Below are 15,434 nucleotides of genomic sequence, written 5' to 3' on the forward strand. Positions count from 1 at the left end.
TCCAGTCATCTACCAATGGGCATTTCAATTGTTTCCATGTCTTGGCTATTGTGAATAGCACTACAATAAACATAGGGGTGAATACATTTTTTTCAAATTAGCGTTTTGGATTTCTCTGGATAGATACCTAAGAGTGGAATTGCTGGGTCATAAGGTAGTTCCATTTTCAGATTTTTTGAGATACCTCCATACTAATTTCTATAGTGCTGCACCAATCAATCCCACCAACAGTGCACGAAGGTTCCCTTTTCTCCACATCCCTGCCAGCACTTGTTGTTTGTTGATTTATTAATGATAGCCATTCTGACCTGAGTGAGGTGGTATCTCATTGTGGTTTTTATTTCCATTTCTCCAATGATTAGTGAGGTTGAGCATTTTTTCATATGTCTGTTGGCCATCTGTATGCCCTCTAGAAAAAAATGTCTCTTCATATTCTCTGCCCATTTTTTAATTGGGTTTTTTTGGTATTGAATTAAATGAGTTTTTAAAATAAATTTTGGGTATTAATCCCTTATCAGATGTATCGTTGACAAATATCTTCTCCCATTCAGTAGGATACCTTTTTGTTTTATTGGTTTCCTTTGCTGTGAAAAAACTTTTCAGTGGAGCGAAAGACAACATTGCTCATCACTGTTTGTCTGCTGAACTATGTTATCATTGTATGCAAGTCAACTTACATACTTACATACTGCAGAGAAAAGTGAAGCAGGGAAAGGGGTTAGGCAGAGTGAGATTGTTGGGAGTGGGGATGCTTTTTTTTTTTTTTTTTAATTTCAGGTGCACAAAACAATGTAATAGACATTTATATCCCTCACAAAGTGATTACCGTCTTGCCCCCATCTACTACCTCTCTGACATCACACACAGCCATTATATTTCCACTGTCTCCATTCCCTATGCTGTACTCTACTTCCTGTGACTATATATATAATTATAATTGACATTCATTATTATTCAGCTTCAGGTGTACACTGCAGTGGTCGGGGATGCTTTTTGAAAAAAGAAAGGTCAGTAAACCCATTGAGGTGACCTGAGGAAATGAGCAGTGATCTGAGGAAATGAGAGCAGTGATCTGAGGAAATGAGAGCCATTCACATAAGTAGAGGGAGAACCTACTAGAGGCAAAGGAAATGATAAATGCAAAGACCCTAAAAAAAAAGTATGTTTAGCATGTTCAGGAAACAGCAAAGAAACCATGGCTGAGTGGAAGTGAGCAAGAAGAGGTTAAAGATTTGAGATGGAGGTAAGAGAGGTAGCCTGAGGTCAGATCATTTGTAGGCCACTGTAAGGTTCTCAGCATTTACTTTGAGCTGGGAATCCACTGGAGGAATTTGAACCAAAGATACAGCATGATATGATTTATAAAAAGAGCCTTCTGGCTGCTATGTTGAAAATAGATAATAAGTTTCAAGGGAGGAAACAGGCCAACTAGTTACGACAAGTGGGTAGTAGTAGTGGTTAGATCTGACTGTATTTTGCAAATGGAGCTCAGGATTTGCCAATAGATTACATGCGAATTGTGAAAGAGAGAAGAGGGATTAAGATGATGCCCAAGGTTTTTAGCCTAAGCAAGTGCAGAATAAAGTTGGCATTTAATGAGATGGAGAAGTCTGAATAAAGATCACTTTGGTGGAAAGCCATTCAGAAAATTCTGCTGCTTAACTGGTAGGAGTGAGATTCTGGACACTCAGATGTAGACATTCACATTAAATGTAATACCTTAAGCCGTTTGAAGTCACTAAAGAGAAATATGTTCTGCCTAAGCAGAGTGGATAAATAAGAAAATTCTAAAGCATTATAGCATATGTTAAACTCTCAAATATCGTAATCTAAAAAAGCATTGATATTCAATTTTCTAGAAAACACAAATTTAGCTAATCTTCAGTAATGCTAAATTCTATTCTCCTTTTTTTTTTTTTCTCGTAACAGCTCGATTTTAATTACCATCAGGGTACGCTGTTGGAAAATTCAATGTTTACACAGTTGACCATTTCTCAGCCACCAGACCTTGGGGACTGCAGAGTGTTCTGAGGTCTGTGTTCTTGCTCTGAAGTTACTGGATGCCCTGGAGGTTCCTTCTTCATCTTCTTTTTGTTCTGCACTGGCTTATTTTGATTCAGGGTCTCGTTCAGCCTGTGATACTGACTGAAGAGTGTTGTTCCTCTAGATTTCTTAGGCTTTCTTATAGGTTTGGTAGTTTTTTTGGAGCCTTTTTTAGTAGAACTCATTTGAAGGGATTCTTTTACGTTTGGAGTTGTCATCTGTACCTTGCGACCACTTCTGGTCCTGGCTGGATTGGGAGCCTTCATGTTCTTTCTTTTGGTACTTGAGGTTGATTGTTCCATGTCTCTCTTAGGCTGTGGTTGTTTCTTGGTCATTTTAGCCATTCTAAGCTTTTCAACGGACTGCCCTATTCTGCATTTTTGTGTGTGGTTATATAGCAATGTTGAATCAAAAGCCTCTAGAATAAAAGCATTTTCCCTTAAATCCTATTTCTTCACAATGGCAATGGATAGAGAAGGTATATGTAAACTCTATTACACCAAAGGTAAATACAAAAAAAGTCCCACAGGATTGAGGAATATCTCTAGACCCACAAAAGATTCATCTGACGTGAACTCTTATTTCACCTATGTGTGAAACTGAGTCAGTCCTTAGGTTAGTCATTTCACACGTAACTTGAATACTTCTTCCATATTGTGGCTTTAAGATAGATCAGTGTACCTTCCGCAACCCACTCTCTGTGGCTTTGTTAGTCTTTACCATAGTTAGCCTGAAAACCTGATGCTGACTCTAAATATGGAGGGTTAGATGTATCAACTTGATTGAAGGGCTGCTCTTTAGTCGGGAGGATCATTCAGAGACTTCACAGATACTGGTAATCTATTTCTTAAGCTCTGTGATGGGCATGCAGGATTGGTTTTTTTTTTTTTACATATACCTTACATGTTTTACAGATATACTTCTGTATGTAATATTTAATGTTATTGAATAATTACGTTTTTAGAATTGTTGACAAAAATTTTCTTAAGTCAGCAGTTTCTGTCTCAATCTATTTCTGAATGATTGGAGAGAATGGCAGTGCCCATTTCCAGAAAATAGTTAAGAGTTTAGATTGAGGATGTCTTTCTTTTGTAGAAGTAAGCAGTGTGATGTCTTCTGCATCCAGGAGCCAGCTTAACATGTTAAGTGTGATGAGGCTTGGCAGCCGTAATATACATTGACTCAAAGACTTGATTGTTGTGGCCTGAGCTTTGATACACTCCGTGAAATACCTGGAAATAGCCAACTCTTGCAAGTTCGGCAGGTTGTCTAGTGCTTGAAAGAAATTTCTATATCCTTCCTCTGTAATCTTGTGATTGATTGAAAGATTTAAGTTCTCAAGTTTCTGGAAACCTCCGTTGATTGCTACCTTGGCTATAAAAGCAAAATATTTATGAAAATAGAATCGTAAGGAGTTTTATTTCAATAATGATAGACTAGATTATTTCAACCAACCTCTTTTCCCATCATCACCACCACCACCACTGAGAGTAAAAAATGCCCGATAGAATCTCCTTATAAGTCCCAAAGAGCCGACAAGTTAATAAAGAACTGTTTGGCCAAAACCCAAGGCAAAAGCAGAAACAAGAGAAGAAAAGCTAAGCCCTAGAGCCCTGAAACCACTTTTGATATGCAAGTTTTGTCATTCTGTGCAAATTTGGACATCTCTTTTGTTCTCACAGGAGGACAAATGTCAGAGCCCAGCATGGCTAAGAAACAGGCTAATTTACAAGGGATAATAGAGATTGTGGCAAACACATCTCCCCTTTTACAGAGAATAGGATGTGACATTCCTCAAACCATGTCTTCTCACTGTCTACTACTAGACACTACACTTGTTGCCCAGAAGGGACCCGTGTTATTGAGGGTTCTGAAGGATATGGGATCCTGGCACACAGGAAGTTCTCAGTTAGTTAATATATGTTGATTTTACTTTGGAAGTGGATACCTAGCAAGGTTTTTGTTTTGTTTTTTTTAATTGGTAAATCTCTTTTCCTTAATTTGGGCTAAGATTAGGTTTGTTTTCACTCTACAATCCATGATTGTAGCAAGACTAACTTTAGAGACTGAGGTACTGAGAAAATGAAAACATTGATCTGGACATTTATGATTTGTGTACTTTTCTATATGTGTATTAATATTCCATTTTTAAAAATACTGTAAAAAGAAGAACATGGAAGGTATGTGGCCAGGAGTCTGAAACGCTAGGTGTCAAGAATACAGCCTTGAGGGCTTGTATAGCTTCAAATGGGAGGCTGTCTTTTACTTCTGTATCTGGGCAAAATGAACCTAAATCCACAGAACATAAGAGAAAACAATAAGGTAGCGAAAATGAGGAAGTGTCTTGAACATTTTTAGAGAGACAAAAGTATGGACATTTTGCAGCAGAAAACAAGAAATATCACTGGCTTTCATGCAAGCTGAAACATTTTATTTTAGGGTAACTCACCAATTTCCATTATACTGTCATCATTCAAAGTTTGGAAAAATGAGAGAACTCGGAGATATTGAAGATGCTGACACTGCTGGATGATCTGTTTGGCCACTTGATGAATCCCATCCCCAGTAGGAAGGATCAATTCTTCCAGGTTATTAAGAAAACCTAAAGTGTAGGCTATCAGAAGAGACCCGAAAGTTATTTTCCACACTGTGTTCCCAAATAATAGTAATCTACAGCCTCAAAATCATCTACCATCCAGGACACCCCATGTAGCATAGAGGCTATTCCTCTTTCACTTCAAGGGCAAGAGAACGGGGTCAGCCTATACCTTGATCTCCATTGCTCCCTCCAGACAACCACTCCTCTACTCTCCCCCAAATCAATCTGTTCTGCACTGGAGTCCAGAATGCCTATCATATATCCATTTCTTCTTTTAGAATGAAGCTACTACTGGCCTCCAGGATACTCTCCTAGCTCAGTGCCTTCAACACCCTTCTTTTCAATCCAACTTCCTGCTATTACCTCAGTGATTTCTATCTCTGCTCCTTTCACCGTCCCTCCAACCCCCGCCAGCATTAAAGTCTCACAATCCACCACTCTCATAGCTTTCCTTTTCACTTTGGTCCCTCCTTAGCATGGTACATTATGGATCATTTGATCCCTAGAAACTTCTCTACTTCTGAGGCCTCATACCTGGAAATGTTTCAAACACTTTCTAGCATAAAACAATGTTCCAGGTTTATCTTTTACTTTCCCTGTCCCAGTTTATATCTGCCATTTCTCCAAGAATCTTGGTTCCTTTTAGGGAAGCCAGTGTTGAGAAGTCAAGATCTGGGTATTTGGTGTGCTCATTGCTATTAAGGTACTTTCCAGCCTCTCACTTGACTGAGCTGAGAAATATGTATATTAATCAGTGTGTGTATATAAATGGATATCTATATGTGTATACTGATCTGTTGTTTATTTGTGTGAACAGGTTAAAAACATGATGCCCACACCAATATTTCCAATTCTAATTTAATACTACCTCAAAGTTCTTTCTAGACTCCCCTTTCAATATTTAGAAATTTCTTCTCTAACAGTGAGGAAACTTGGCTCTCATTATACTCAGTGTATTTGCTTAATCAACTGTTTGTACATGCCAGCCACCTCCTTGGCCCCTGATCCTGCCTCTGCTATCTCAGCCCTCGTGTTCCACCCCCACCAACAAAGCTACCTCCAAAGGAAGAAAACAGGAAGAGGAAGAGATCCAAGTGATCTGTAAGCATGCTAAAGTCTGAGAAGCTCTACTGCTCAACACTCCCTATCTCCACTTAAATTTTCCTGTGTTAACAATGAGACAACACGTGCAAAATGGAGTTGCTTATGCTAAGCCCCGAGTCACCAAACCAAGACTTAGAGTTTTGGCTCTCCCAGAAATGGAATCTTAAACCAGTCAATCAGGAATTGCCTGAGCAGCACTAGTTAGGTAATCTGCCTGATAGACCCCTCTCATCCTCTAAAGGAAAGTAACCTTGCAACAACCAACCCGCTTTTTTACCTAGTATAACTTTTTTTTTTCTAGTATAACTTCTTTATTCCTGCTGTCTTCTGCCAATAAAAGTCTTTCATTCTGTACAGCTCCTCAGAGCTCTCTTCTATCTGCTAGACTGAATGCTGCCCAATTCAAATCCACTTTTGTTCAAATAAATGCTTAAAATTTGTAATATGCTTCAGTTTAACATCTGTTAGAATTTTTTTCCATGAGCATACATTACTTTTGTAATCATAAAAAAATTAAAAAGTATTTAAGCTCTTTCTATAGTTAATAATGTTGTTAAAGCCAGATTTTCACATACTGCATTTTCTTGTTCATTTTTTTCTTTTTTTTTTTTAGATTTTATTGGCAAAGGGGAACAGGACTTTATTGGTTTTCCAAGTCAAGTTGCCCTTGCGGGACTCTAGGAATTGAACTGGCAACCTTGTGGTGGAGAGCCCACTGGCCCATGTGGGAATCGAACCGGCAGCCTTCGGAGTTAGGAGCATGGAGCTCTAACCGCCTGAGCCACCGGGCGGGCCCCACATACTGCATTTTCTTAACCTTAAAAGATGGTTTCATCTATACCCCAGTAATCTTTGAAACAACAGACTTAACATGTTTGGAATGGGTACCTGACAATGAAATTGCATAATGCTATAATGACCAAATACGTATTCTAAGAAATAAGGCACTATGAGGATGTTGCTCTGAATGAGATCGAGTGAGATGAAGGCCTTTGGGAGGTAAAAGTTGAGCAGCACTGTCTCTCCTAATTAGCTATGGCAGCTAATAACGGTGATTTGTTGTAGCTAATGCAAAATAGGAAATGGATTTTTTTTTTAAGTGTGTTTTTCCAGGACCCATCAGCTCCAAGTCAAGTAGTTGTTACAATCTAGTTGTGGAGGGCGCATCTCACAGTGGCCCATGTGGGGATCAAAATGGCAACCTTGTTGTTAAGAGCGCTGGGCTCTAACCAACTGAGCTAACCAGCTGCCCCAGCAGATGGATTTTGTAGGGAAGAGAATAATAAGCAAAAGGCACTGTTTTGTAAACATACCAAAATTTTCAGATGTTTCCTTGTCAGGAAATTGTTGGAGTTCAAGATTTAATATCTTCAGAGAAGTAAAATTTGGCAAAGTGATGACTATAAAAGGGAAAATAAAAATCTAGTTATGTCAGCTATATCTCTTATACCAAAAAGTAATACATTTAAAGAATATTTTTTAAGTGACAAAAAGTAATACAGTAATTCAGATTGAACTAATTAGTATGACTAAAATAAAACAAATCTTGGCTCAGGAAATAATTCCGATAACTAGAAATAGTTAAACTTCTAGAAACAAATACAACTTATTTGATAACTTCATTTAAGATCAGATACCTATTACAATAGTTCTTTGACATCAATTACATTTTAAAATTTGACTATTTTTTAAAAGTGCTTAGAATGACTGTTCACAGAAGCGTCTTAAACCAAAATTTTATGATTACAGCTCTTACCAAATGGGATGGCTTTAAAAAATGCTCCAGAAAGCTTAATTTCTTTGAGTTTCTTGCAGGAAGCAAGTACAGTCATGAGAGACTCAAAATCCGAAAAGAAATTACATTTCAGATGGAAAACATGAAGGTTTGGAGAGTTCTGAATTAATTTAACTGTAAAATATCAATGATTTAAGAGATTAGAGAAGATTGCAAATTTCTATCAGGATTAGCCACATAATTTATTGTTTTGGTTCAACAATACTGAATTAAAACAAAGCACCATGATGTAATGATCCAACAAATCAGGCCACTTGGGGCTTCGGTTCAGGTTCTGCAACTAACTAGCAAGCTATGTTGAATTTGGACACATAGTTATTGACCCTCTCTGGTGATCAGTTTTCTCTTCTGTAAAACAAGGACATTGACTCAGTAAAGTCACCTTCAGCTTTAACTAACATCCTAATGTCTCTAAGTTGGACATTTACACAATAGGAATACTATATAAAAAAAACACAAAAGCAAAGAAATAAAAAGCAATTCTGAAACAAAACCTAAATTTGAAGTGAAAATTGCTGACAAATATAATAAAACCACTTACAGCTTCAGCTTCAGGGAATTCTTTTGAATGCAACTCTGCATGTCAGTTCCATAGAGATTTACATTTCCTTAGTCCTTAGTGTTCAGTCTTTATTAAACTAAGGAACTGCTGATGCCTAAATCATTTTGCTAAATGATGTATTTAAAACGGTTGTATAAGTAAGTGGTCCATCAACCATGAGAAAAACAGGGAAGTGCTTCTGATTGCTACCAATCAGAGTATTTCCTTCTGTCAGATCTGTAAGTTGCACTGAAAGAACAACTTAAAAGAACTCTACAAATTATTTTGGAAAGGTAGTATACCAGTGGTTAAGAGCTCAGACTTAGTACTGTGTTTCCCTGAAAATAAGACCTAGCCGGACCATCAGCTCTAATGCGTCTTTTGGAGCAAAAATTAATATAAGACTATGTTGATAAGACCCAGTCTTATATTATAGTAAAACAAGACCTGGTATTATATTAAGTTTTGTTCCAAAAGACGCATTACAGCTGATGTTCCGGCTAGGTCTTATTTTTGGGGAAACACGGTAGTAGTCAGGATTCCTGTGTTTGAATCACTGATCTATCATTTCCTTAGCTGGGTGACCTTGAGCAAATTACTTAACCTCTTTATACCTCAATTTCCCCAGCTGTAAAATGAGAATAATTATAGTACCTTACCTCATAGAATGGGTATGGAGATTAAATGAGTTAAATTTGTAAAGTGCTTGGAACAATTCCCAGCATGCAGTAAAGGCTCCATAATTACAAACAGCTCTCTGCTTTCTTAATGAGAGGTGCTAGTCCCACAATTTACCATGGATACAGGCCACATCCATACAAGCTTTAACTCTTAAATGAATTATTGGTCAAGCTTTTCCAAGTGATATAAAAATAAGTAAATCAAAGTGCCACCCTTACCTAGTTTGGAAGGACTATCCTCCCCTGAAATTTGGATTAGTAATTTTTCCATATTGTGGAGATTTAGGAATTCTTCAGAAATGACTGAGAAAACATTTTGTTTATCCAGATTCACAGATAATTCTTTCAGGCATGGGAACTTGTCCAGATTAGGAAAGAGTTGATCTAGAAAGCAGCACACAATTTTCCATTATTAATCTAAACAGTTCCAAATGGAAAACTTGAAATTCATTTTGATTCATCAAGCCCTTTTCATATTTTCAAATGAAAATCTTTCACATACCATAACACATTTTCTAGAAAATATATCTGTGAAGATACTGCTGTATGCAGCATTTACTGAACGTCTACTATGTGGGAAGCATTGTGCTACTCTGGATTCACAAAAATAAGACCTCGCCTCAACACATGGTGCTGGGACAACTGGATTACCACGTACAAAAGAATGAAGTTGGACCCCTACCACCCAGCACTATATACAAAATTAACTCAAAATGGATCAACAACCTAAACATAAGAGCTAAATCATGCAACTCTAAGAAAACATAGGAGTAAAATCTTCACGACCTTGGATTTGTCAATGAATTCTTAGATATACTACCAAAAGCATTAGCAAAAAAGAAAAAAATAGATTGGACTTTATCAAAATTTAAAATTTACATGCATCAAAGACATTGAAAAGACAATCTATAGGAGAAAATAGCTTCAAACCACATGTTCAATAAGGATTTAATATCTAGAATATACAAAGACAACTCAAAAAGACAACACAATTTGAACATGTCTCAAAGACACAGACAGCTAATAAGCACATGAAAAGATGCTCAACATTATTAGTCATTAGGGAAAAGCAAATGAAAACCACAATGAAATACCACTTCACACCTACTAGGATGACTTTATGATTAAAAAAGACAACAAGCATTGATGAGGATGTGGAGAAATTGAAGCCCCCCGTCCAATGTTCTTGGAAATGTAAAATGGTGCAGCCACTGTGGAAAACAGTTTGGAGGTTCCTCAAAAATTGAACAGAATTACTATTAATATGATCCAGCAATTCCACTTCTGGGTATGTATCTAAAACGAAAGCAGGGTCTCAAAGAGATATTTGCACAGCCATGTTCATAGCAGCATTACTTAACAGTAGCCAGAAGGAACAATGCAATACACACACAGTGGAATATTACTCAGCTAAAAAAGAAATGAAGTTCTGATTCATGCTACGACATGGAAGAACCTTGAAAACATGCTAAGCTAAATAGGGCCAGACACAAAAGGACAAGGTATTGTACAATTCCCCTTATATGAACTAGAATAGACAAATTCATAGAGACAGAAAGTAGAACAGACACCAGCAACTGGGGAGAGGAAGGAGTTACTGTTCAGTGAGTAAGTTTCTCTTTGGGATGATGAAAAGTTTCTGGAAATAGTGGTGATGGTTGCACATCATTGTAAAAGTACTTAATGCCACTGAATTGTACACTTAAGTGGTTAAAATAGTACATTTTATGTATATTCTACTATAATAAAAGTATTAAAAATAGCAAGCAATATTTTTATAAATTTGATGATAAATAACTGACAGATCCAAAACCCATTCAGTGACCCTCAGGTGAGATATATACAAAGCAAAGCACACCTAGGCATATGACAATCTATTGAAAAACCAAAGCCATAACTATCAACAATTAGAAAATGATAAAATATATATTTACACAAGCATCAAAAAACAAAAGTACCTAGGAATAAATCTAATGAAAATAAATATAAAACCTACATGGAAAACTCTCAAAGATTACTTAGGAAAGTGAAAGGAGACACAAATTGGAGATACTGTTTCCCAGAGACGATAAGCCCTTCTTTCCATTGAGAAGGTAGGGGGAGGGTTATTCTCAGGCATCATTTTTACATATAGATCATTCTTTTACTAATAACACGTAATTTGCGTCTGTTCATTAAGAGCCTTCATTAGTTAATATTTTATTAATTTTTATCTGAGTTGTTTGAAAATCATTATTTAGAGGCCTTTCACTAATTCATACTACTGACAAAAATAAAGTGAAGGTTTATTTTATATCTATTCTATCAGCAAAAATTTATGATCCCATGCTTTCAGAAGCTTTATCTACCTAAAACTCAGAGTGAGCAAATAAAATTACCATCAGAATAGTTGGCTAAAATATATTCAGGTATACCTTGTACGTGGGTTGTCCCTGAAACTTCAAGAGATTCCAGGGAAGACAGGTTGAGAAGCAATTCCTGTTCTACCGCAGTCAGCTCAAATTTGCTTATGGAGCACTTGGTGAAAGAGGCCTTATACTGTTCAAGAGCCGGGCGGAGGCTTTCAATAAAGCCCCTGCAGTTCATTAAAAGAAGTTCAATGTGCTGTGAAGCTGAGAAGACTGCCATTAGAACCCTGAGCATCTCCTGGTCCAAACCGTCGCTGTCAGTTACGTGGACTTCCAGGATGGGAATCTTGTAATGCTTTGGAGAAAGTAACCAGTAGCCAGTGTTGATGTCTGGTGGTGCATTGTGTTGCATATTCAGAAACCTCATCACGTTTTCTTCTTTTTCAGCTAAATTCCGCTCCCATTCATTCATAGGTTCAAAGTTAGAAGTATAGTCCTGATCTATAGTTGGAGCCTGTGATTTGTCTAAACATGTTTCCAGGACTGAACAATCTACTCTAGGTGACCTTTTTTTCCCTCTTATGGAGACCCGGATGCTCCTCAACAGTAACAGGCTTTCTGGGTGGTCAAAAAAATAGTGTAACTTAAGCACATCCAAAGTCAGGGTTCTCCCTTGGAGGAATTGCAAAATAAATGGAGAACATGCAGCAACACTATTGCTTTGATATGCAATTTTTAAGGCAAGAACCAGTAAATGTTTTGAAACCACTGAAAAGTAACATTCTGGAGATGACTGCCAGCGCAGCTGCCTTAATAACAGCACCCTCTCCAAAATCTCCGGATGGTGCTTCAGGTTGTCATCATTTTCAGATATATTCTCCAATGATTCTTTATTATCCACCAAATGAAGCAAGTGAGATACAATTTTTGGCGCTGCTTTCGTTGAAGGGTAGCAGGAGACATACTTCAAAAGGTTGTTACAGGAACTTATAGTCATCATGGATGAGTTAATTTGTTTCAAATAATAAAGCCCCAAATCTTGATCTTCTTGCCTATCTGAATCCAAGAGTAAAATCAGTTTCATCCCAGCAAGAAATTCTTGGAATGCAGGGTCTAAAAACTGATAGACTGGCCTCAGCCTCTGGGCCGTGAATTTACTCATCAGGTACATGCTTAGATCTTCAGCTTCATCGACCCCTGCTTCTAGAAGGTCGTCGGCACTAAACTCAAAGCGAGATGAAAAGAACCCTTTTAAAGCCAGCTCACCACAGGAGGACACAACTGCTTTGAGAAGTTCACCTGAAGTTTTGTGCTTTAAGAAAAGGCATTCCATATAGGACTTGAAAACAGCCACGTCATCAAAGGATTGGCCAAAAGGATACTGAAACCAATAAGCACTGATTGCTTCTACAAAAAGAGGAGTTTTCTGAATTCCCTGCAAACTTGAATTTATGCTGAAGTGAATCATAAACTTTTGCAAGAGGGATATATTGTGTGGAAAGAACTTCCGTAATATGCAGATAGTATTAAAGAAGGGAAACACTTTGATCTCAAGAATAGTATCCAGGTATTGGCGGATGTCCCTGGCCCTGTTTGTGTGGACAGCAATCAATAAACAGGTCCTTGATGAGTAGTTTTTTTGAATCAGTTTTTGTAAGACTTGAGGGACTGAGCACATTTGTTTGTAATCATCCAAAAGGAATAACACCTGATTCTTTAACTGCTGGATGATACTCCTCAGGCACATTTCAGTAACAGATCCTTCTGTCTTTAGGAGTTGGTCACAAATGATGTTGGCCAGCCCCTGGTCCAGTCGGGTGGAGCTAAGGGAGAGATAGAAGACCAACTGGAACCTGTTTAACAAGGGACAACATCCTGATGCCCACAGAAGAGCTATTTTCTTCAGGAAGACCGTCTTTCCACTACCAGTTTCACCCTCCACACACATGACAGAGTTCAAGTTGGCAAAGACCTCAGGCAACATCACAGGCTCTTGCACAGGAGTGCTAATGTGCTTTAAAGCAAGGGACAGATCACAACCCAGAAAATGGTCGGTGGCTAGACCAGAAGACACCTCAAGCAAAGACATGCGGCGGAAACTGGCATTGGTGTAGGCTTTTCTCAGTTGCTCACTCAGACTCTTTGCCTCCTGAAACCACTGAGCTATCTCTGTGGAGAGAAGAAAGGCACAATTACAAATATTCTTTTAAAATCCCCTACATACGAATATATGTACACATACATACAATCCCATGTGCTACTTACCTGGCACGATAGAACTAACTGCTGCTGAATCTTCAAGATTGCTTTCACTTGTGATTTCCTTTGAAAAATAATCCTCTATTAATAATCAAAGTTTGTATAAGAGGGTGAGGTTTCACGTTACAGTTGAGGACCAATCATCTAAACACAGTTCACCCTTGTCAATTGAAGGGAAGAGAGCTACAGATATGGAATAATAAATGATACGCAAACATCTGTAAGTGTGGCTCCTAGGTGGTACACGTATAGTACATTCCATGCATTAGTCAAGCAGCTATTACTGTCCATCCAGACAAACGGAATCATAGCATCTAGAGCAAGAAAGCCCTCCAAAAATCATTAGATACAGCTTTGACCTTAGCTATTAACATTTTTAATATTACTTATCCAGGATCCAGGCAGGTTGTTTCTTCCTTTAAAAATAAGCTACTTATATATCCCCGAGTTTTTTTTTTCAATTTTGTTTTTCAGCTCACAATTATAAAATCTGAATCAAATAAATAGCAAGTTACTTTGTTTTCTTTCTGTGGAATGACGAATGTAATATACCTAACATACAACCTCTAATAAGGGGTGGTGTGCGTGTGTGTGTGTGTGTGTGTGTGTGTATGATTGATAGTGGCTTATGTACCAGAGAACTATAAAGGATTTCTCAGTTTAAAGGGGTCAGCGTATTATTTGGGTTTATGATTTGGTCATTTGCTTTTGTAAAAGAAACATAACTTTCCAGCCCCGAGAGCAGCCAAGTAGCAAGTCAGACCTTACTGTCCTACAAATGAATATCACAGATGGAATCCAGACAGCCTGGATACTAGTCACCTTTAAGTCTAAAAGAGTCTGAGCCCCAAAGTAAAAGGGATTGAGTCTACATTTCATGAAGTTAGATATTATGTCTTGTTTATTGTAGTATCCCCATGTGCACCTAGCTCATCACAGGTGCTTAATAGATATTTGTATGATTTATTTACATATTGATGATGAGCAATTCCTGTTCAAAAATAGTTTTCAATCACGTACTGCTAAAATAAACAAGATGGTGTTGTTCATTACCGTTAATTCAGAAAGTTCACCATGGCTCTGAAGGTCTGGATTCACTTCTGCAGAGGCCTTTATATTTTGGAGAAATTGACAACTAAGCACAAAAGTTAAAAGTTATAAAAATAGTTGTAGGCAAGTAAGCATATGCATTAGGTTTTTTAAAACACTGTTGGGGTTTTAATGACAAAAATTAAAGTTAACGTTTCTAGTGATTTGCTCTGTCAGTGTTATTATCAAACAAGACATTTATACTGTTGCTCTTAGCAATAGAAGTGTAAACGTAATGATCATTTACATCATTATAAAGTAATGATGGGGATAACCACTGAATTTGGTGGAATGAGTACATATTGAACATTTATCCATGAAGCCAACTAAAATGAACCCAAAGAATCAAAAATAGAGAAGGAAACTCCATCTGTGGATTCTGGAACACACAGAAGACAGCAAAATCCAAATAAAGTATGGAGTTGATAATAATGTACCAATGTTGGTTTCTTAATTTTAACAAGTGTACCACAGTAATGCAAAAGATGTTAGTATCAGGGGAATCTGGGTGTGGGAATATAGGAACTTTGAATTATATTTGTACTATTTCTCTAAATCTAAAATTATTCCCAAATAAAATGTTTATTTAAAAAAAAAAAAAGAAACCCTCTATCAATATGAAGACTAAAGAGTGGCCACAAACATATTCTCTAGAAACCATTTGCCAGACTTCATGAAACTGGGACGTAAATGTCCTCTAAACTCAGACATGATGTCTACCTGAAGAATAAAGGGAGAAAATTCCAAAGAGCTCTGCCCAAAGTGATTAACTTGGATAGGTGAGATCTATAAATGTGAGTAGGTGAATGGGAAGACTAAGACCAACCAACCTACTTGGGCTCATTTTCATGCTGCAGAATCACAGGAAAGCAGGAAATAAAGCAAGAGGACACTCATTTTTGTTTTCCTGCATGGCTTGGAGATGAGTCTAGGAATGAAAGAGTAGCTGCAGGAAAATGGCAAATAGGACTTTTAA

The 15,434-nt window shown here is 37.4% G+C and overlaps 1 protein-coding gene across 1 annotated transcript in view; it reads right to left on the reverse strand.

Annotated features, from left to right (window-relative positions):
• Nucleotides 1–463: 463 nt before the first annotated feature.
• The window catches only part of NAIP (NLR family apoptosis inhibitory protein), a 29,457-nt gene continuing 14,486 nt past the window's right edge, over nucleotides 464–15,434 (reverse strand). The window contains exons 7-14 of the mRNA XM_081054475.1: nucleotides 14,423–14,504; nucleotides 13,376–13,433; nucleotides 11,177–13,279; nucleotides 8,982–9,146; nucleotides 7,503–7,655; nucleotides 7,060–7,146; nucleotides 4,493–4,657; nucleotides 464–3,417 (exon numbers count right to left, since the gene is read on the reverse strand). Coding sequence (XP_080910601.1) covers nucleotides 3,053–3,417; nucleotides 4,493–4,657; nucleotides 7,060–7,146; nucleotides 7,503–7,655; nucleotides 8,982–9,146; nucleotides 11,177–13,279; nucleotides 13,376–13,433; nucleotides 14,423–14,504 — 3,178 coding nt within the window. The 3' untranslated portion in view covers nucleotides 464–3,052. The remainder of the gene's footprint in view (nucleotides 3,418–4,492; nucleotides 4,658–7,059; nucleotides 7,147–7,502; nucleotides 7,656–8,981; nucleotides 9,147–11,176; nucleotides 13,280–13,375; nucleotides 13,434–14,422; nucleotides 14,505–15,434) is intronic.

The sequence above is a fragment of the Rhinolophus hipposideros genome (assembly GCF_964194185.1).
Source record: "Rhinolophus hipposideros genome assembly, chromosome: 7".
In the NCBI taxonomy this organism is placed as follows: Eukaryota; Metazoa; Chordata; class Mammalia; order Chiroptera; family Rhinolophidae; genus Rhinolophus; species Rhinolophus hipposideros.